Below are 22,829 nucleotides of genomic sequence, written 5' to 3'. Positions count from 1 at the left end.
CCTAGTACTGAAAGGGCCTGGTAGAAGGAAAGGAGTCTTTGGGAGCTGAGAAGACCAGGAGGTAATGATAATAATAACATAGAAAACCACATGATTGTAAGCTTACTGGAGGAAGCCAGGTACCATGTGTGTATATTCTCAGTACTGAGCACAATGACTACACCTGGTGGCCCTTAAATATTTGTAGAGACTATAGGAGAATGAAAAATGCTGTCAAATATGCAACTGTGAAACGATGATAAACCCTGAAAAGTATGATCAAGTTCAAAATCCATTTGTTGGGGGTGGATAACTTTAACCACGGTACTGCTGAGAGGGAGGTGAGTCCTGACTATGCCCACGCCCTTCACCTTCATCCACCAAGAGCAAGGCCCGGCTGCTTCACCTACAGAGACCTTGGGAACAGGCTTCAGAGGATGGTGCATCTTCTCAGACTCACAGAAAGTTTTGATGCAGAGTTAGAAAAGTGGCAAGTTACAAACATGAATCAGAGTGCCAGCCTCAAATGCCAAGGAACCTTGCCCAGGAGAACACTGACTTTTTGAGTCCTGATGATGCTCAAAGAGGAATCTAAAGCCTGGTAAAAGCTCCTGGAGCCAAAGAATAAGGAACCTTCCAAACTAGCTCCTTGAGGAAAAGCAAAGCCAGCAGTTGAGTAGTTGGGAGGTAGGGAACGATAGTGTGTGTGTGTGTGTGTGTGTGTGTGTGTGTGTGTGTGTGTGTGTTTGGGGTGGACAAGAGGCACAGGTAGGAGAAAACGGCTACAGATTTTGGTAGTGCACTTTTAAAGTTACTGCTTGAGATAGCAAAGTAAGGCTAACAACATTATCAACTATCTAAATATATGGTATCTCAAGAATGCATTGTATTCAGGAAATTCCAGAGGTGTAGTTCAGTAGACCACACTATAAGATAACCTTAGAGTGATTGTGGCAAGACTAGAAAATGTTTTACTTTGAGAGGAGACTCCAAATGTCCCAGTGATGTTTTATCAATCAACCAACAAATCTCTATTGACTAAGGTTCCCATATTTGAGTCAGTTGTGAAATGAGTTCTATTAAACATTTATGCGAAATAGAATTTATTTATTTATTTATTTTTATGGTGGCAACAGCTCTGCCTTCAGTGAATTTTCTTCCACTTACTTTGGACATTTAAATATCCCATCTTTAGTTTTCTTTTGCAACTTGCTTTGCTTTTCCTGCCTCAAATTTCAGTTGAACTCAAATGAGAGAACTCTTAAAAGAGAACCGCAGAGGGAGGAGATGGAGGGAAATCTGGTCTAATGATTTACTGTCGTCTATGGAAGAAGAAGGGAAACAAGCTACTCCAGATCTGTTATTTTTGAAGGCTAAATGGTGATGTGTACAATGCCTATCTGTTTGTGGACGGTTCCCTCATCGATTGCTTGCAGCTTAAATACTGGGAAAAATCAATGGAAGAGAGACAAGGTGTTTCGATGTTATTCAACATCTGGTTACCTGCTTAAGAGTGGGAGGGTAGGCCACAATAGGCCTGGGGCTTTGACTTGGCTTCCTAGCAGCTCCTGGCTACATCAGTTGCTGTGAGAATGTAGCTACAAAATAGGAGTGGCAAGAGCCAGCCCTATCATTCTACCCAGAACATGGAATCTCCAGTTCAAAATGTTGTCACTCCTGGGGTCTGGGGGCAACTCTCACAGTCATCCTTTCCTGGTTGAATTTATGAGAGCTGATTTCTGCCTTGTCACACTTCCTCTTTTACATCCTGGAACAACAACATATTAAGGTATGAGTCAGACTCTACTGCAGTTTTTATATACATTGATTAATGGAATTCTCACAACAACCTCACTTGTCACAGATGAGGAAATGAGGCTCAGAGAAACATGTGGAGCCGCTGGTGAGTGCTGGACCCACTCTCTTAGCTAGACCAGCAGTCCTCTGTCTTAGCCTCACTACAGACATCTGGAGACCATTAAAGACATAATAACAGCACAACAACTAACCAATGCCTGGACCTTCCCAGACTAGTTAAATCAGACTCTCTGGGGGGAGTGGAGCCAGGGCTGCCTTTCTTTTAAAAGCTCTGCAGGTGAGGCTAATATGCAGCCCCCTTGAGAGCCACCATGTTAGACCATGCGACCTCTCCAAGACAATGGTAAGAAAAAGAAGAAGAAGAGAGAAGGAACGAGACAAACACCTTTTTAAAAAATCCCCTCTGTATACCAAATGCTTATTCTTTTCTAATCCTTCCAGCAACTGGAAAATTATTCCCATTTCATGGATTTGTAAGCTTTCTCGGTTACTTGACCAGAGAGGTTAGGCAGTTTTTCCCCAAGACCCAGTGCTCCTAAGCAGCAGGGAAGCGATCTGAGCCTGGGTTTGTGTTCAGGTTACTGCACTACACAGCTAAGAAACACACCTCTGGCTCACACTGAGGCCTCAAAAGAAATCAAGCCAGGCCTATAAGAATTGGAGCTTGGAGCAAGTTAGAATTTCAGTAGCAGGAAACAGTTATGGAAGGTTTACCTAGGAGAACAATAAAGCAGAGATACCTGAGAGGAGAGAGAGAAACAAGGTACACCAGACAAGGGAAAGGAGCAGGAGAAACAGTGAGCAAAGTCTTACAGGCACTTATTACCCAGTTCCACAACCCTGTGCAGAAGGAACTGTAATTATACCCCTTCTACAGATGGGAAAACTGAGGCCTAGTTAAGTTAAGCCACACTTTCAAGTCACACAATCAGTAAATGGTATATCGAGGAATGAAAACCCGGGTCAAGGGTCCAAGTGCCTCACCATACAGTTTACACTGCTCATCACTTTTCAAAGAAAGAGGAAGAAAAGGCAGACAGGGTTTATTTTGCTTAATGCTCCAGAGCAGGCACTTTACAGTCATTGTGTAATTGAATTGCTTTAACGTCCTTGAAGGTGACTGTGACCTGCAGCTTGGGTTAAGGAAACCAAGGGTCACCAGGGTTCAAATATTTGCTTCATGTCTTGACAAAACTAAAGCAGCAATCAGTACCCAGATGGATTCAGCTAACTCCCAACATGAACAACACTAAAGCTTGAAATAGTATAAAATTACTAAAGGCTAAAAAACACAGCGCAGAGAGCTCTACGATGGGAAAGACAGAAAATGGGAGAAGACTGACATGGATTTCATTATGCTAATTGGAAATTGGGATATGACTGAATGAGGAAATATTTTAATGTTGTTTGGCCAGGGAAGAACTGTAAATAGACAGTAGAAAGTGGTTTGGAAATAAACATACCAAACAAATACCAGATATTCTTATCTTTATTGGTTATTTTGAACTCAGGCACAATTGTACTGAACAGAGGGTAAATAACCTGTATATACTAATGCTTCCCTTAGTGCCCACCTGAGACTATAAACCACCGGCAGAGTGGTTCACATTTGATTGCATCTGACCTTGAAAATTCAAACCATTTTCTTTGATCACTCCTTTTACTCTACAACTCTTAGCACTATAAATTCAGCTTTTAATTGAACTTGCTTCTGAAAGTACAGCAGGATACTGACATCCTTCGGTATCCACAGGGGATTGGTTCCAGAACCTTATGAGATACCCAAATCTGCAGGAGCTCAAGTATCTTAGTATTTTTCATATAATTTATGCACATTGTCCCATATGCTTTTAATAAAAAAAAGATTACTTATTGTGCATAGTACAATGTGAATAGTTGTTATGATATATTGATCAGGCGATAATGACAAGGAAAAAATGTTTGTACGTGCTCAGTACAATTGCCCCAGTAATTTTTAAAATATTTTCAATTCATGGATGGTTGAATCCTTGGATGGGGAACCTGTAGATAGAAACCTGCAGAGACAGAAGGCCAACAGTAAGCTAGGTGTGGTGCTGCACACTTGTAACCCCAGTGATGTGGGAGGCTGAAGCAGGAAGACTGCAAATTTGAGGGCTTGTAACCTAATGAGGCCCTCAACAATTAGTGAGACACTGTCTCTAAATAAAAAGTTAAAAGGACTGGGGATGTAGTTCATTGATAAAAATACCCCTGAGTTCAATCCCTATTACCAAAATAAGAAATAAAAAATAAAAACTGGGCTGAGGATATAGCTCAGTTGGTAGAGTGCTTGCATTGCATGCACAAGGCCCTGGGCTCAATCCCCAGCACCACAAAAAATAAATAAATAGATACTAAAAAAAAATAAAAGGCCAACCATATATGCTTTTTATTAATATTTTTTGAGAAAATAGGCACAAAAGTATAAAGGGTAAGCCCCTCTAACCACAGTCTCTGTTTAGTGAGTAGTTTTCTACATGTTTCTATGCACATACCAGCTTGAATATGTCAGTATTACCAAAATGATTTTTTTCTTTTGCCAAACTCTGATGAAATTCTTGGTTGTAGTAAACAGCATTGATATATTCCATTTGTATAGAACCAAGAAGAAGAAAAATTTTTTTAAATCAAAATTTCATGCTTTAGAAAAGGGTAAGGCAGAAATATCACTTAAGTGAGAGTCAAAATACTCTTTTCTCAATTTGTATGAGAAATACAGCATCAGCAAGCATCTTCTATGGATCTTTTCGTGGCCCTCACCTAGAGGTGACATTGGATTTCTTGAATGAAAAATGTCCCCTTTCAATGAGGTTTTATTTGGGGTTAGTATCAATACCAAAAGTTATGGGAAAACCCTGTATCCAAATATAAATGTTCTAGAATGTTCCAAATTAAAATTACAATTATTATTATTATTTTTAACACAAATGGCATATAAAATTAGCTTCCCTTCCTTTTTACCACTTTTAAGTCTTTGAAATTTTGCCCTATTGTTCCTTGCATGGATTTTCATGTGTCTATGGCAAAGTTTCTTTTGATTCCTTCATATTCTCCATGCTCTGCACACCATATATGCCAAATAAATGTTTGTTGACTTTACTGAATATTTTGACTCTATTGGTTTGCTAGGGCTGCCATCACAAAGTGCCATAAATGGAGTAGCTTAAGTAACAGAAATTTATTGTCTCACAGTTCTAGAGGTTGGAACCCTGAAACTGAGATGTCCTCAGGTTGGTTCTTTCTGAGGACTATGAGACAGAATCTGTTCCAGGCCTATCTCTTTGGTTTGTAGATGTCTGTCTTCTCTTTGAATTTCTTCACATCATATTCTTTGGTAAATGTCTACCTCTGCATCCAAATTTTTTGTGTGTGTGTGATGTTTTTTGTTTTGCAGTACCGGCTATTGAACCCAGGGTCACTCTACCACTGAGCTGTCTCCACAGTCCCTTTTATTTTATGATTTTGGTCTTTATTATTTATTGTATGTATGTGTGTGGTGGGGTGAGTAATAAGGATTTAACCCAGGGATATTCTACCTCTGAACTACACTCCCCAGTTCAGTTCATTAATTTTATTTCAAGATAGGGTCTTGCTAAGGTGCCCAGGCTGGCTTCCAAATTGTAATCTTCCTGCTTCAGCCTCCCAGTTGGCTGGGATTATAGGTGTGCACCACCCTCCCCAGCTAAATTTTCCCTTTTCATGAAGAAGCCAGTAAAATTGTATTAGGGTCCACCCTAATGACTACATCTTACCTAATTATATCTGCAATAACCCTATTTCCATAAAGGGTCATATTCTGCTGGGCGTTGTGGTGCCTGCCAGTAATCCCCAGTGACTCAGGAGACTGAGGCAGGAGGATCACAAGTTGAAGGACAACCTGGGCAACTTAGCCAGACCCTTGTCTCAAAATAAAAAAACCAAAAGGGCTGGAGTGTAGTTCAGTGCTATGTAGAGCATCCTTAGGTTCTATCCTTGGCATGAAAAAAAAAAAAAGTCATATTCTGAGTGAGATGCTTGCAATTAAGACTTCAAAATAAAAATTCAGAGTGAGAAGAGGCCTTAAGAAGTCATTAGTTAGCTTATCTAATTTTTTTCTTTTTTTTTTTTTTGGTACTGGGAATTGAACCTAGGGGCACGTAACCACTGAGCCACATCCCCAGCCCTTTTTATTTTTTATTTTGAGACAGGGTCTCACTAAGTTGCTTAGGGCTTTGCTAAATTGCTTAGGCTGGCTTTGAACTTGCAATCCTCCTGTGTCAGCCTCCCAAACCGCTGGGATTACAGGCGTGCACCACTGCACCCGGCTGATCCTTGAGTCCTCTTTTACCCAGGCCAAGAAGAGTATTTAGAATTTTAATAATATTTTTGGCAACATATGGGAGGGTTGTTTTTGTTTTTTAATGTTTCTCTCTGTGCTTTCCAGAATGGTTCCCGCTGTCGAAGCCTCAGAGCCTTCAGATTGTCTGGAACAGGTGAGCATCACATTGGGGAAGCTGTTTTTTAGGCAGGAAGAAGAGATATGTCCCTGGACCTTGGTCCACTGAACAACCTCCAATGCCTTGACCTGGGGCCTCTGAGTCCCAGAAAGAAGCTCTGAGAGACCCAGCCCCCTGTGAATGTGTTGGTTTTTCTCTATGAACCATTTTACTTTCAGTGAGTTAGGTCATTAAAATTGTTTTGTGCCCCTCAGTCATGCCCCAGGCCCTGAGAACAGGGAGTGTTGGCTTGCAAGAAAACCTAGTGGGTTTATTATTCTCTGACACAGAGAAACCAAATAACATCATTGAGTGGCCATTGGAGGGGGAACTTGATTCATGGAGGTCATGCTTTCCCAGGCCCTCTCAACGCAGTCTCTGCTCAGACCAGGGCAGACTTTTATTACCAGCTTTCAACAAATCCCTAGTTTCTTTTGCAAAGTAAAACAGATAATAGAGACATTCCGGGAATAGTTAGCTAACTAAGCTGTGCCAGGCAACCTCGGGGCTAAGAAGAACTCAGTGTTTTCGGACAATGACCAATTACAATAACCAGTATTATTTGATCTGAGAGTAATTAGCCGAGCCTCTGTTCTTTTTGCTTCAGTGAGGAGGCAAAAAGGGCAGTGAGCAAAACATCAGAGACAGGGGAAACGAGCTCAAATGTCAAAGAAAAACACACTCACACAGGTGGGGAGAAGTGAAGAGTTTCACAAGCCAAGATCCTAACCGAACGTTTGAACATTGCTCTTGACTGAAAATATGGAATAGTTGAATCTAACCAAATGTCCTTTGACTGTTCCATTCCTACTCTTTGCATGCTTTAAAAAGTCACCACGTAGACTGAATACCAGAGCACAAAGGATAAATAGGTTGGAAACAGAGCTATGGACTACCACAGGACTTTGTATTGGGAGGATGACTTGAAACTCCTCATTATCTCAGGGGAAGCTTCCAGAGAATTGCTGTTTATCATTTCATTCACATTTTCTCTTGCCAGTGTAGTCAGGTTCCCTAACCCCTAGCCAGAAACATTTGGATTTTCACACTGCCCATGGCTTGCTTTCATTCCACTATTGGTTTTCAAAATAAATGGTACCTCCACACCTGTGAGGCATCCTAATGCTGTCTGGAGCTGCAGCCTCCTGCTGTTTGCCCACCAGCCCTTCCTTCTGGGCCAAGCACGACTTGAATCCCTACTCTGACTTTTCTGACTACACAACTCCTACCACCTCTGCCCATCCCCTTGCCCATGGCAGTGTCTTTGCCTCTGCTTAGGCTTTTCTCTGCTCAGATTCTCAAAACAAGGAGTAATGTCTGGAGCTGTGCTAATACAGAAGCCACTAGTCGCACATGGCTATTTAAACTTAAATATTCCAAATTAAATTTAAAGTTCAGTTGCTCAGTTGCACAAGCAGCATTCCAAGGACTCAAGAACCATATGTGTGCAGTAGCTACCATATTGGGCAGAGCAGAAATAGAATATTTCCATCATCAATGAAAGTTCTTTTTTTTTCAGTACTGGAGATTGATCCCAGGAGTTACACTGAGTTACATCCCTACCTCTTTTTATTTTGAGACAGGGTCTAACTTGCTGAAGCTGGCCTTCAACTTGTGATCCTCCTATCTTAGCCTCCTGCCTTAGCCTCCTGGGATTACAGGTGTGCACCATGGCACCTGGCTCCTCAAGGAAAGTTCTTTTGGGCAGTGCTGGCCTAGATTATCACATGAGAAAATTCTTGGTGCTCAAAAGGGCCCTGCAAAGAGCAGTAGCATTAGGTGAGCTATATACTACGTGCTTAGCAGAGTGCTGCTTATATTATTACATTCAATCCTTACAAATGTCATTTTCATGTCAAAGAGGAAGAAACTAAGGATCACAAATGCTAACTAACCTGGCCAAGGTCAACCAGTTAGGTAGCTGGTGGAGTCAGGATTCATCTTGTGTACAGGTCTCTATGGATTGCCAACTGAATCTACAATTCAATTGTTAGTGTGGTTAAATCAAGACCAGCTGACTTTTCATGACTTTTCTACATGATTCCTACAGAGGTGTGGTGGAACTATGCTCAGGCCTGTAAACGGGCACAGGTTCTCGCTAGGGGTTTTATGGTGACCTCTTTAATGTGGACCTAGTAAGACACACTCTTCAGACTGATTAGCAAATTGTAAGACAGCTTCTCTGATGTTGTTTCTTCCTAATGCCAGTGATTGCTTCCTATGGGCATTTACTTTATCATGTCCTAAACTGGAAGCAGTAAGAAAATTACCTACTCCATTCCTTCCCTTTTCCTTTCTATGGTTTCTGGGGGGGAGCAAAAAACCCAGTTAAGCTCAAGGTAACCAGGCTCATCCTGTGCTGCAAAGATCAATGGCAGCAACGGGGGTGGAGATTTTCATACTTAGAGCCAGGTTGTGCTAAGAAATTAAAACCACTGTCTCATTCTTCTGAGAACAACTAGATTTAACATATGTTGAATGATGGGATCATAGACAGTGTTTGACATAATCACAAAGACTGGGCTCAGCACCCTGAATGGAGAGTATACCTGCCAGACCTCCTCAGTCCTCCTCCTTCAGGCTCCTTTTAGTCCTAACTGACCTGGAAATCTGCAAGGACTGGGGATTTCCAAATTTCTTCTTCATCTTGTCTATGAAGAATTTATTCCTGAGTTGGAGGATAGTAATCTGTTTGCAGAAACAGTCTTATGTCATGGAAATCAGGGACCTGAAAAATTCTTATGCAAGCCTAGTGCAAAAATTAAGCAAATTACAAATGTGCACCAAGACCTCTAGCATCCCAGCACCATGGAATGCAGAGGGAAGAAGTCTCTGCTTTCTTGCTTTTGCTCTAAGTTGGTATGTGAATTTGATGTTAAGTAAGCTGCTCTGTTTTTTGCTTGATTGTTTCATGACCATGCAATTTAATTTTGAATTCAAACATCAGTCCTGTGGTTAATTGTCTTCCAGGATCTGCATAGTTTTCCTTCTTGTGGCTTTCTACTTGTAAACCTATTTGTGGCTTGTAGAGATGGATGTACTTAAATGATAGGCACTAGATTAGCAAAAACTTTAAAGCATTGTAAGTAAACAGGCAACAGGAACGACGTCCCCTGCAAGGAAATTGTCATACCTACTTGGCTAATGGCTCCCAGCAGTCCCCTACCTTACCACTCTCCCCAGGTTCATTTCAGGCGCCTCTCCCTCTCTTTTTACCAAGCCAGTAACTAAGCCTTGATTCCCTTTAAACTCACTCTTCTCCCTTCCACTCCAGGCTCTGTATGAGCACCAGAAATTTCTGCAGCAATGTCTTCCCCTTGCCTGTCCCCAGTTCTTCAGCTCTCAGCTCAAATGTCACTTCCTCAAGAAAGTCTTCCCTGGGGCTGGAGTCGTGGCTCAGCAGTAGAGTGCTTGCCTTGCACATGCAAGGCTCTGGGTTTGATCCCCAGCACAACATAAAAAAATAAATAAAATAAAGGTATTGTGTCCAACTACAACTAAAAAATTAAAAAAAAAAAAAAAAAGAAAGTTTCCCTTAATGCCTTCTCCCATTCTGGGCCAGGTATCAGGGCTGTCTTGATTTGGGTGGCTATAATAAAATACCTGCGATTATGTAATGTATAATCAACAGAAATTTATTGCTCACAGTTCAGGAAGCTGGGAAGACTAAGATCAAGGCCACAGTAGATTTGGTGACCGGTGAGAACTCTGTGCTCAAAGATGGTGTCTGTTTGGTGTGTCCTCATATGGTAGAAGGGGCAGTCTCCTTTATAAAGGCACTAATTCCATTATGAGGCTCTATCTTCATAATCTAATTACCTCCCAAGGGCCCCATCTTCTAGTACCATCATCTTGGTGATTAGATTTCAACCTAAGAATTTCAGGAAGAACAGAAGCATTCAGACTAGAGCAGGAGCCTTTTCTTCAAAGTGGTCCCTATGCATTTTTGTGATAATTTGGTGAACTTCTGGCTTACTAGACCAAGATGCCAGAAGACAGTCTTGCCCCATACCCCCCAGAGCCAACCACTCACTAGCACATAATAATTGTTTGATAAATTATTTTATTCATCTCCAAATATACAGTTCAACATAAAGTCAAGCTGAAAACTCATCCTTCATGTGATTTGGGTGCTTAATTATCTCTCTTGTTCTGCTCTATCTCAGGAAGAATGAAGAGGACTTCCCAGCTAAAAACCCTGGGGCTCAGCTTCAGAAACACTATAAATAATTGAATTTTCCACTGGAGCTTCACCTTCAGGAATCCCCTCTCTCCCTCCAGGGTTCCTTGCTTGATGCTTTTGGCGTCCAGACCTAGAAAGCATTGTCAATTGGGCTTTTCCGCTTGGTTGAGGCTGCTGTGTCTATCCAAGAAGAATCCTTAATTATATATTTCTGTTTCTATAATTACAAAACTGTGTCCTTTATGTGTACATGGTGCCCAGAGACAAGGTAGAGGGCAGGCAAGCTGAAGGATAGAACTTTGAGATTTTTTTTCCCCCTTAATCTTAGTAATAGGACAGATAAGAGTTTCAGGACGAAGGTTATTACTCCAACAATTGTGGTAATCCCAGGAAAGTTCTTTTTGAAACATTATTCTATATCTAACCTTTTCTATACTTTTAGCCATTTCCTTTTCTATACATTTCACACACACACACACACCCCCTCCCCCCTCCTCCCCCAACCTTTATTTTCCAGGATGAAGGCCTTGGAGAAACTCTATTTCTCTCTCCCACTTTTCCAGGCTGGGCAGGGTTCCTGAAGCTGAAGACTTGGCCTCCCAAATGTTGAAGGGCTTTCCTAGAGACCGGGTCTCCACCCAGGAAGCACTGGGCCATGATTATTTCAGTGCTCTGCCCTCCCAGCTGTACCAGCTTCCTGATGGTGAGTGAGGAGTGTGTGCATGCGCATGGGTGTTAAGTTTCCATGTCTTCAGTGTTCAACCTGGAGAATCATAAAATGAAGATAATAATTAATTTGCCTGCAGGAATGCAAGATGGGACCAAATCTTGCCTGAGTTTTGCATGAGATTCTCTAAAACCCTGAAGCACTGGTAGAGAGGTGACAAGGATCCAACATTTCAAACACACAACTTATACTTAGAAATTGGATGAGATGAAAGTTCCCTCTGAGTTGTTTGCTTTAGCTAGCATCTGCCAGGAGAAGCAAAACCAAAATTTCTAACAAGCCCCTTCTCTCTTTCCATAGAGAGTAAGATGATAGGTGACATGGATATGTCAGAGAGCAGAGCTGGGCCTTTCTTGATTGGTAACATGATGCTGCAGAAGGAAGTGTGGAGGTGGGGCGCTGTGGGGAGGGAAGCACCCTCCCAGGCCAGCTGCCCGCTGGAGAGGCAAGTTACCCTGAAATCAGCCTTTGCTGCCTGGGCCTGAAGTCATCCTCCAAATCTGAAATCTGCTGAGGGGTCATGTGGTTGGAGCTGTCCTCTTGTTCCTCAGAATGTGGCCAGGAAGGGCTATAAGGAGGATGTGGGCACTGTGGTCAAGGTCTGGGCTGTTTGAGGGGACTGTCCTTAGGTGGGGTTTCTTTGAAAATATCCACCATTCAACTGAAAACAGTTTTTAGGAGTCCTGAGGCAGAGAAAAGGAAGCTAAGCAGGAGGGTCTAGGGGTTCAGACTGTGAAGAGAGGACTGAGATGGGAGGAGGGGGCAGGGAGAATGAGGTTCACTGGGGTGCAGTGGGGTGAGGAGTTATTGCCCGGGAGGTGTAGACACAGTCTGGTCCAAGTGGCCAGGGTTTTCAAATGCAGTTCCACTGTATCTGTGTCATTGTCCTGCAGTAGTTCAAAACTCTTAGTTTGGGACTTGTTGAGGAATTTTATTATTAAAGTGAGTCATTTAAGATCTCCAAAAATAACTGTAATCATACAACTGGGGTTAATGTCTTACTTACCCTTGTAGGAAGAATCAGTCATTCGAATTTATTAAGTTGACATAAGTGTCAAGAACATATGAAGTGCTATAAAAAGTTGAAGAAAACAAGAGACTTGTCCTTGGCCTCAAGGAGTGGGAGGAAAAGAGGGTGAGGAAGAGGAAACAGGGCACCCTCGTACACATATTAGCACAAATCATATCTAAACAGCTAAAATCTGTGCGTAATCAACTGCAGATGTTCAGGACTGCGTGTGCTAACGGCAGTTCTTTGGAGAAACTAGAATAATTCAAGTGAGATGGATTAGGCTGGAGGTGAATCTGAAGTGGAATTCGAAAGGAGGGGAGGGACAGGGTTTGGCATGTGGGTGGAATGAAAGATGTGGCAGGCCGACCTACAATTCTCACTTCCTTCCTGGCATCTCTGCCCCACTTCAGCCCCACCTTGTCCTCTCCCATCCCAATCCCCTCTTCCCAACCTCAGCCCCTAGCTCTTTCCTTCTTAGCTTTCTTCTTTGGGGTTTGGGATTTCTAACTCCATCACATCGTGCAAGTGTCCATGCTTGGGTGTACACACACCCTTCTCCCCACTTAAAAGAAACCTCCCCCATCAGCCCTCTCCAGGGTCTATTATTCTGAGAACTGCTGGGGGATCTTCAAAGTTTTCTGGGCACCAGCTTTTGCTTGATGAAGGGTAATTAGGAAGAAACAATCACTGTCCAATTGATGTGTTGTTGGAAACTTGAGTTTTGATTCATCCTGGCAAAGCCACCAACAGAGGGGCCCTGGTACATGTATGTCTAGAGGGGTGTGTGTGTGTGTCTGTCTGTGCGCAAGGGTGAGAGAGACAGAACAATCTGTATTCCTTCTCTGTTCACCCAGCCACAGAGCCCAAATCTACTTTGACACTTTTAGAAAAATGAAAAGATGGAATCTTGCAGGAGCCTGCCTGTGCTGGGGGGAGATGAGGGGTGCTCGCAGCAGGAGGGAAGTTGACTTTTCTTTATACATATAGGGGTTTTTCCATGCAGAGTTTAAATTATGCCTGATAAAAGGAGTTTCGTGGATGTTTCAGTTCTTTCAAATTCTCCTGGCTTCCTCCCAATTAAATGAGGTTTGTCAAAGCCACAGGGCTCTGCTGCTGCTGCCTCAGCGGACAAGCACTTCCTGCAGCGACATCTCGAATCCCTGAGGGAGAAGATGAAAGGGCCAGCGCCAAGAGACAGGGGAGGGGGGCGAGTGTGTGTGCATGCACGTGCATATGTGTGTGTGTGTGTGTGTGCATGTGCCCGTGCGTGTGCATGTATGCTATGGGGAGGGGGTAGAAATACATAGAGAGACAGATCGACATTAGGACAGGGGACAAGTAGAGAAGAAAGGCAACGCTACCGGGAAAATTGGTAAAAGAGGTAGAAGAAGAGAGAGAAGCCCCTGAAGCCAGTTTGTGCACCTTCGATACAGTGGCCCTTGCCAAGGGCGCATTATCCACGAAGGGCTGCATTCCCTGGGCCTGGCAGTGCCAGTCTGCTTTTTCATTGCCCCTGGCAAAGAGCCTTTGTTAAGAGTCTCCTTTGCAGACAGACAGCACCAGTGGGTAATCACCGTTCCCAACCTGCGGGGACATAAAATCTCCATCACCAAGGTGGGCTGCTGCCCCAGGCATGAGAATCTAGCAAAAATGAGGTACGCCCTTGTTGGTGATTTGTAAGGAGAGTTTTCTGACCATAATTATGCAAGAAATTTTACTTTCTGGTAGCATTTGAGTATGGAATCATTTAGGAGCTTATATTTATATCAATTTATTATTCTGGTTGCAGGATAACAGAGTTGTCACTTTAAAATATATTCTGTTTCCCCTTTGATCTGGAAGATGCCAGCTATTATTGTCTGCCCTCTGAAGAAGACAATTAAAGCATGAAACCTGTGCCTGGGAAATATGTGGAGGGCAAAGGAATAGCCTAAATCTCAGCAGAAGCGTGGCTTAGCCTTTCCCCCAAAAAGAACGGCTCCCACATCCAGCCAGCTTGATTTTCATCAAACCAAGTCCCGAATAACACTTTCTCTAGATTGTAGCAGCCCGCTCAGAGCCAGAGGAAATTTATCAGGGGGTTATTTGCCATGAAAAACCAGGAATTCCAGGATTTGTTCCCTTTTGGAGATGGCTCTTAAATGGAAAAGCGTGAATACGGGAATGGAAAGCATGTGGGAACCTCAGCCAAGCTCTGACATTTTCCCTCATTGACTCTTGAACACCTGAAGAAACATTTGTTGAAGGAGAAATTATTGGTAGTCCCTCTCAAAACACACCCAACATCAAACTAATTGCTTTTGCAGATGGCCAGGGAGCCGCTCTCCCCACTCAGGCACCAGCTTACAGCCACACTTGTGGTCCCCCTGGCTGAGCCAGCAGTGCAGCACGTCAGCTGGGGCAGCAAGGACCTAAAATTAGGCTGTTGGCAACTCTCTAATCTTAGCTGCAGGTTCAGCCTCTTCACTTAATTCCCTTTGCCCCCAGCATGAACTTGGGCTCTGGGAAAGGAACACTGCTTAATGATTTGGGGGCGGGGGGGAGTAGAAAATCATTAAGCTGCCCCTTCTAGAAACTGGCTCCACTCTGGTCTTTACAGGAAGCCTTCCAAATGTTGCCCTTGGAAAGTTAAGACTGATTTTGGAACCTAGCCATTTTGAATTACACACACTGATCCAGAAAAGTTTTTTTTTTTTTTTTTTTTTTTCATCTGGGGCAGCAAATGCCACGTGATTTAAGAGTCTGGTCCTTAAGCCACCGTCCTTGATTGTCAAGACATCAAAGGCTGTCTCTCTCTCTCTGTCTCTCTCTCTCTCTCTGGGTTGGTCCTATTTTCTCTCCAAATCCCAGGCTTCAGTGTCTACTGTTCCTCTTCCTGGACTAAATCCCCCTTCTCCTTTAAAACAGATTTTAGCATCTTAGGAAAAAAAATTTAAAACTTAAAAGCTTGCAGTTGTTTCACAAGTAAGTTTCTGAAAACAATGTGCCGCAGGCTGTATTGTCATCGTGTACTTTTGTACACACAGGGTGGAAGGAGGCATGGCTTTGCCCTGCCTATCTTCACACCACCCTAATACCTATATGCTTCAAGTTCTTCAGCAAGCCCCGCTCAGATTGCCCCATTAAAATCTAAGCCATATTTTGTTTTACTCTAAACAAATTCAGGCCTTCTTTTAACATTACTTTAATGTACTGGAAAATCCCTGTGATATCCCTTCCCAAACGTCACTTCTCTAGGCTGAATATCTTCCACCATTTTTGTTGTTGTTTCCAAATGTAGATTGTTTCTTCCACTTTCTTTCTTTTTGCTTTTTATTTCGAGGGGAGGGGGGTACCCAGGATTGAACACAGGGTCGCTCAAACTTTGAGTCACATCTCCAGCCCTTTTTTATATTTTATTTTGAGACAAGGTCTCCCTTAGTTGCTTCATTAAGGCCTAAGTTGTGGAGGCTGGCTTTGAACTTGCAATCCTCCTGTCTCAGTCTCACTAGCCACTGGGATTATAGGCGTGCGCCACCACACCCAGCTGATTCTTCCACTTTCTTAGTCTATTCTGAATCCATTCCAATTATTTTGCTTATCTCAAAGATTCTGAACCCAGTGTAGACTCAGGTCTCTAATACAGTGGGAGAATTATGTTCCAGTTCATTCAACAAAGATTTACAAGTGTCTATTAGTTGTGATTTTGAAAATAATAGAAATGAGTTACTCATGGACCCTGTCCTCAAACAGCTTCCAGTCATTAAGGAAATGAGACAAGTATGTAAACAATTACAGATCAGATAACATATTTAAATGCTCGGAGAAGCAGAGATTAACCAGATTAAAGCCAGCTGTGGGGATCCAGGATGACTTTGAAAGAGGGAGTCCTAAAAGATGATGAGTCTGGAGGGCCAGGGAGAAAGGACATCCAGGGAAAGAAATGTCATGTTCCTCTTCAAACCATGCAATATCATCCTAAAGCTGTTTTCATTTTAATAATAGTAGCACAATCTTAATTCATATACCATGGTAATTTTTACTTTTATCATTGTGTATGTTCTTGCAACACTCTTTAATACTCTTAAACACTCTTTAACATTGACTAGTGAAGTTTAACTTATATGCTTCTACGTGATTTTAGATTTATTTCATTTATCGTTTTTATTGTCTGATTTACTCAGAGTTTAACCAGAATATTCTGGAGGCCAGATTTCAGGAGTTGAGGGTGGTAGGGAAGAGGGAAGGCAGATTCTGAGCCAGCTGTCTGAACTTTATACAGCTTCTAAGGGTTTCCAACATACCTTACACCACTCTCTCCAATTTTCAAATCCTCCATTAATCAGTACTTTAAAAACAATACGTTAAGAAACAAACTGGGAGTGCTGGGGACATAGCTCAGTTGGAAGAGTGCTTGCCTTGCATGCACAAGGCCCTGGGTTCAATCCCCAGCACCACCAAAAAAAGAAAGAAAGAAAGAAAGAAAAGCAACAAATAAATTGGGTGCCGGGTGCCATGGCACATACCTCTAATCCCAGTGGCTCAGGAGGCTGAGGCAGGAGAATTAAGAGTTCAAAGCCAGCCTCAGCAAAGATGAGGTGCGAAGCAACTCAGTGAGACCCTGTCTCTAAATAAAATACAAAATAGGGCTAGGGATGTATGTGACTCAGGGGACAAGTACCCTGGGTTCAATTCATGGTACCAAAAAAAAAAGAAACAAATTAGGAAATGGCTTTCATAAAACACTTATTCATACCTTCTACACTCAACAGTTGTCCTCAATGTATTACAATACAGTAGAGGAAATCTCAGGTTGAGATATGGTTTATTTTGAGATATGGTTTATGGTGTTGCATAGACTGTTGCTAGGAGACAGCTGGGTAAACCAAGTCCCTCTGCCCTGCCAAGCTCTTAAATTGGTTAAATTTGTTATCATTATGTTCTGAAAAAATCTCCAAGTAAGGATGAAATTTTGAGGAAAGAGAGACCCTTGGAGAGGGAAAGGACTTGCAGACTACTTGTTCTATACCTTCATTACAGAGATGGGTTGCTGACACCCAGGGAGGAATGGTAATTACTACCTTTTATTGAGCATCCATGTACTTTACATAATTCTCATTCAAACTATATACTAATCGATGAAGCTGGGATTATTATCTTCATATTACAGATTAGGAAATTGGACTAAGAGAGGCCAATTGCTTAATTTATGGCTGTGAGTAGTAGGGTCTAAACCTGACTTCACATCAGACTCCAAGCCCACTCTCTTCCCACCACATATTGCTCTTGTAGAGACCTCCTAAGAACTTCAGAGCAAAACCAGGAGCAGAACCAAGAGCTGGATTCCCAGTCCCTACCCTTTCTGCTGTCTCATGTTCTATGTTTAGTTTAAAACCTTCCTGGGAAAGATTCCGAACGTCCCTAGGTAACATGTTTAATATGCAACACTTGAAGGTTCACTTTTAGATTTAATAGACTCACAGCCCAGTACCACTGACCCCTTCCTCAGTGCCATCTGATCTTAGTTTCTATTCTTTTTCTTTTCTTTTTATAATAACATAAACACAGTCACCCTTGGGTTTTAAGACTTCAGTGTTAGTTATGGTTTTTGTTTCACTCTATAACTCATTCCGTTTTACAAGACAAACATCAGGAATCAAATAGAAAATGGGGCAAAGGCATAAAATAGCAGTTTATGCAAGAGGAAACAAAAAGAGCATACCGATACATGGAATAAGCAGACAGCTTTACTAGGGGTTAAATAAACACAAATAACTGTTAAGTTAGTTAATTCTCCCTTTTACCTAATGACTCCCAGTGCTGGTGAGGTTGTGGTAAAATGATTCTCTGCTGTAAACTGGGGCAATTTTTGCAAAGCATTAGGGTAGGAATCACACAAATAAATGCTCATACCCTTCTACCCTGTGTTGGGTTCTTTTTTTTTTTTTTTTTTTTTTGATAGCTTTATTGAGGTAAAACTAAAGTACGATAAAATGCACATATTTTGAAGCATGCAATTTGATCAGTTTTGACATGTATGTAATCAAAACAATCAATACAAAAAGCTGGGGTTTTTTCCATTACTTTATTTTTTTAATTTGAAATCATGCAGACTTGTGGTTCCTGCCTGATTTATTACATTAGAAATCAAACACCATCAACTATTCTACCCTGTATTTTTATTCCTGAAAACTATTCAAAGAAACAATTGAATAGGAAAAAAATAAAATAAAATAAAAGCTAGGTTAATGAAAATGTTCATTGCAGTGGTATCTATAAGGTTTTTACAAATATAAAATAAAAATGAGGGAAACAAGTTCAAATATTAAACACTAGAGAAAGGATTGGGGAAAGTGTGTGTTGACTCAGCATACAGTTCCATGCGGCCAATTAACATAATTAACAGAGGTGTGTGGTACTATGGAAATGCTTCTGCTGGGACATGAGCTACAAGAAACTAGAATACAAAATTATAATGTACCTGTGAAAATTACCATATTTATGAATAAAACGGAAAGTTAGCACACAAAAGTTAAAATGTTCTTCTAGTTTAGGGGGTTTGTAGATTATTTTTTCCCCTTTCAAATTTTTTTAAAAATTGATATTGAATTTTTTTATTGTTTAAAAGAATTGATTAAAACAAAATGGTACGGGGAGCCTGGGGTTCTGGATTGAGAGTTAAATACCTATGTTTTCTTCTTTTTCTCCCCCACTTAACCAACATGCACTATTGGCCTTCATAAACCTTAATTTCTCCATCTGCACAGTGGGCCAACACAAGTTTCCCTTACCCCAAATGGAACAGGATGTTTATTTTGTAAAACTTTTAGCTCATTGGTTCATGTAAGTGTGGTCCTAGGAGAATGAGAAGTAGGAGGGAGAGGAAAGATAAATAGGCACTAATTAATTTTAAAAGGAAAGATCATCTGCTTTAATGGGAAATGCATATGTGCCGTGCCCCTAGTCAGAGTCGGAAGTGCACTCCTTGTTAGTTAGCAGCTTCAATTTAAGGTACTGTGTGATCCTTTGGGCTTTGAAGATATGAAGCCTCTATACATACACATGAGCTAAAATTACCGCCTAGTCAGGACTACGTGTGCACTCTGAATAATTGCATGCACTAAGCAACCCCAGCTGATGGATTGATGATATGTAAGCAGAGTGCAAAGACCACGTGATGAGGGGAATGGCAAGACATTTTGAAAGGATGGCATAATTTCCAAGCTTTCTTTTTAACTTACGCTTTTTCTTTTCGCCATTACAGACAAGTAAAAGGGATTTGATTATCTTGTTTCCTGTGAAAGGTTATTTAGCCTCTCAATCCCATTAAGTCACTCTCTGCACTCCAGTGCACCGCGCCTTCTCCAGGTTATCAGCCCAGGAAGAGTAAATGGAGACACCAGGATCAGATTTCTAAAGGAAGGAAAGTTAAAGCAAAGTTTGAAAGGGGTGACAGCCAACAGCCCTGAGCTTGGGAACTCAATTAGAATGAAAGACAACTATCTCATTATCTCCTTCCGAAATGATCTAAATACATAAGAATCTAAAAGTTTTAAATAAACTTGTCCTACTGACTTGTCGAGATGACTGAATTTCTCATCTCAAAAAAAATTTTTTAAACACCCACTTTCGTATTTATTTATTCTAAGCGCGAAGCAGCTGCGATAATTATGCTGTCAGATTCAGTCAGCTAATGAGGAGTCACCAGAGTGGAAGGTTTTGCATTTGTGAGATTGCTGAAGAAGGAGAGCCGCTCTACGGCTTTTTTCTTTCTTTTTCTTTCCCACCTTTCTCTTTCTTTTTCTGAGTTGGGAAGGAGAGTCTGGCAGTCCACAGTCAAACCAGAATCCTTTTGATTCCTTGTTTGTTCTCTCTGTCTGTCTCTGTCTCCTTCTCTCTCTCTCTCTCTCTCTCTCTCTCTCTCTCTCTCTCTCTCTCTCTCTCTCTCTTCCTCCTTCCCTCTCTCCGCAGTCCTCTGTGTTTTTGAGGAGCTGCTTTTGATAGGCAAAGAAGCCTGGGGGAAATCCCAGCTTTTCATATCACCACTGTCTCCAGGGCACAAGGAGACTTTTCCCCCATAGAAGTTCCCAACACTGTTTGGATTTGAGGCGATTGAGCATCACCTGTAAAGTGTACACACTGTTTATTTTAGCCATTTAACTGTTCATGCTATGACATGAGCGAAAAGAAAGTTGACTACAAAAGTGCATATTACAATGTCCCTGTGGGAATGTCAAATGCATATCGACAAAACTTGTCTCCCCTTTCTAGTCTAGCAAATATATAATTCCAAACCAAAGAAGTAAGAGCCACAGACTCCCCACAGCATCTAAGAAAGTTCTTCTGGCCAAGCGAGGCAGGGCCAGCATTGCAGGTTTATTTCTATCCTTTGGGTGAGAGCATCTTCCAGCAAACACTATCATTAAGACATTTTCTGCATGTGGCGAGCCAAACATAGAAATTTCTCTCTTTATAGAGTTGTGAGATGTTCTGAGCTACCCAGATTTGTACTGATTGTGAGACTTGGAGGAAACCTGAAGGAGTTCTATAGTAGATTTGCTTTGGCGCCATTGTTAAGGTTTCTAACAATGGCTACTACTTATTAGAAACATTGTATGCCAGGAACTCCTCAAGGTGTTTTGCATATGTTCACTTCTTTAAATTTACAGCAATCTGCCAGGAATTTCAGTTTTTCCCATTTGTAGATGGAACTCTTAAATGTTAACTTTTGGAGGATTTGGCCCATAACTGTAGTTTAGTAAGCACTCAGAAACAATAGGCGCTTAATAAAAACAGGCGTCTGTGGACATGCAAACTGCCAGTGTGCTCAATGAACCAAATACCAACTGTCCCTAATTGACAGTGGTTTTATTTATATATTTTTTTAACTTTTTGATGGCACAGAAGTCATCCACAAGTCCAACAGAAACCTTACAATAGACCTCTGTGCCCAAAGGATCCTCATCAGTTGGTTTACTGGCTTTGGTTTCAACCAACCACACAGATCAAAAATATTCAGGGGAAAAAAACCCTCACATCTGGACAGAACATGCACTGTTTTTCTTGTTATTATTCCTTAAGCAATGCAATATATAGCAACAATTTACATAGCATGTGTATTATATTAGGTATTATAAGTAACCTAGAGATGATTTGAAGTATACAGAAGGATCTGCAGAGGCTGTAAGCAAATACTGTACCATTTTATATAAAAGGACTTGGATTCTTGGATTTTGGAAGCAGGGACCAATGGAGAACTGGACTTAGAATTCTGAATTTTGATCTTTTTTCAGATTGGTGACGCTCTTTCTTGATGTTCCCCAAGGGGACAGATTATCAAAATTCTTTTGTTTGCACCTCACTTTCCGTCCTTGCTTGTGTCTGTAGGTCTCTCCCAACTCAATCCCTGTTTTTACCATCTGCCACACATAGCACCCTACCTTGCCCTAGTCTTCATTTGGTAAATACGCCATGACCTGAGTCAAGTAGAAGAACTTGACGATTATTAGTAGATTTGGTAAAGTGAGTCATCCTTGAGTCACTATAAATCACTAGTAAATAAGTCTGGCTCATGTGACGAATGTTACAACAGACATAAAAATATAACATACTGTGAAACATCCCAGGAAATAATATGTTGGTGATTTTTTTCTTCCCTACAGAGGAGTCTTTGTTTACAGTTTCAGGAGTGAGGCTAAAACCAGAAATGTGTGACCTTTTGGCCTCCTACCAGAAAGGTCACCACCCAGCCTGGTTTAGCAAATGCTGGTGAAAAGAAGGGGTGGAGTCACCAAGATTCTTCCAGGTGAGTGATCCCAACAAGGAGGCTCCTTATGGATAGAACTGAAAAGCAGTTGCCACCAGGCAGAGAGAACATTATTCACCAGTTCAGATCATCTCTGTTCTGGGTCTGAGGAACAGGTGACCTATGCTTCAGACCTCCATTATCATACCTCCTACCCTGGGGAAGAGGACAGTGTATATCACCTGTCTCTCTCACTCCTGGAGTGGTGGGGCTCTGTAGAAAGCTTCCAGATCACTGTGACACTTTGGCCCATGCAGCTGGGACAAAACGTTACAACTGACCTCGTTTACCCCTTCCTTAGGTGGCTCTATGACAAAGCAAGACCATAAGAAAGGGTGACCAATCATCCTAGTTTGTCCCAAACAGAGGGGTTTCCTGCCATGCTAGACATTCAGTGCTAAATTTGGCACAGTCCCTGGTAAACTAGGATAAGTAATCACCTTAATGGTACAAATGACCTTCCAAGGTAATCTCAAGGAGGAAGTGATATTGTGGAGGATTTTTCCAAAGCTACCATACTCTATAAAAGAAATTCTGCCAACAGGAACCAGAAACCAGGTGGGACAACCCCAAAAGCCACCATAGTAGAGACATCCCTAGGAGCACTTCCCACATGGTCCTTCTGTGGAGGCTAGACAGAGAAGTCAAGCTGAAACTCATGTACAGGGCCAGCCAGCTCTTTAGGTGACCCTGGCTATGTCCCAAACTACAAACATTATACTACAATCTGACCATCCATTTGGTGGCCACAGCTGGGCCGTGCTTGCTAACAGAGCTGTTGGGGCCTAGATGGTAACTACCAACATATTCCCTACACACACACCCGACTT

The 22,829-nt window shown here is 41.8% G+C and overlaps 1 protein-coding gene across 2 annotated transcripts in view; it reads left to right on the top strand.

Moving 5' to 3' along the window:
- Positions 1-21,966, top strand: part of Cdk15 (cyclin dependent kinase 15) — an 85,138-nt gene extending 63,172 nt beyond the window's left edge. Inside the window, exons 11-13 of one of the 2 annotated variants that reach the window (XM_027941844.2) lie at positions 6,242-6,290; positions 11,040-11,179; positions 21,875-21,966. In XM_027941844.2, the coding sequence (XP_027797645.2) occupies positions 6,242-6,290; positions 11,040-11,179; positions 21,875-21,966 (281 nt within the window). Of the gene's footprint in view, positions 1-6,241; positions 6,291-11,039; positions 11,180-21,856 lie in introns of both variants that reach the window. The other variant, XM_027941843.3, reaches the window with a different exon arrangement.
- The last annotated feature ends 863 nt before the right edge of the window (positions 21,967-22,829 follow it).

This window comes from Marmota flaviventris, chromosome 11 (assembly GCF_047511675.1).
Source record: "Marmota flaviventris isolate mMarFla1 chromosome 11, mMarFla1.hap1, whole genome shotgun sequence".
Lineage (NCBI taxonomy): Eukaryota > Metazoa > Chordata > Mammalia > Rodentia > Sciuridae > Marmota > Marmota flaviventris.
Note: the sequence above shows the minus strand (reverse complement) of the source record. Positions and strands in the feature narration are given on the sequence as shown.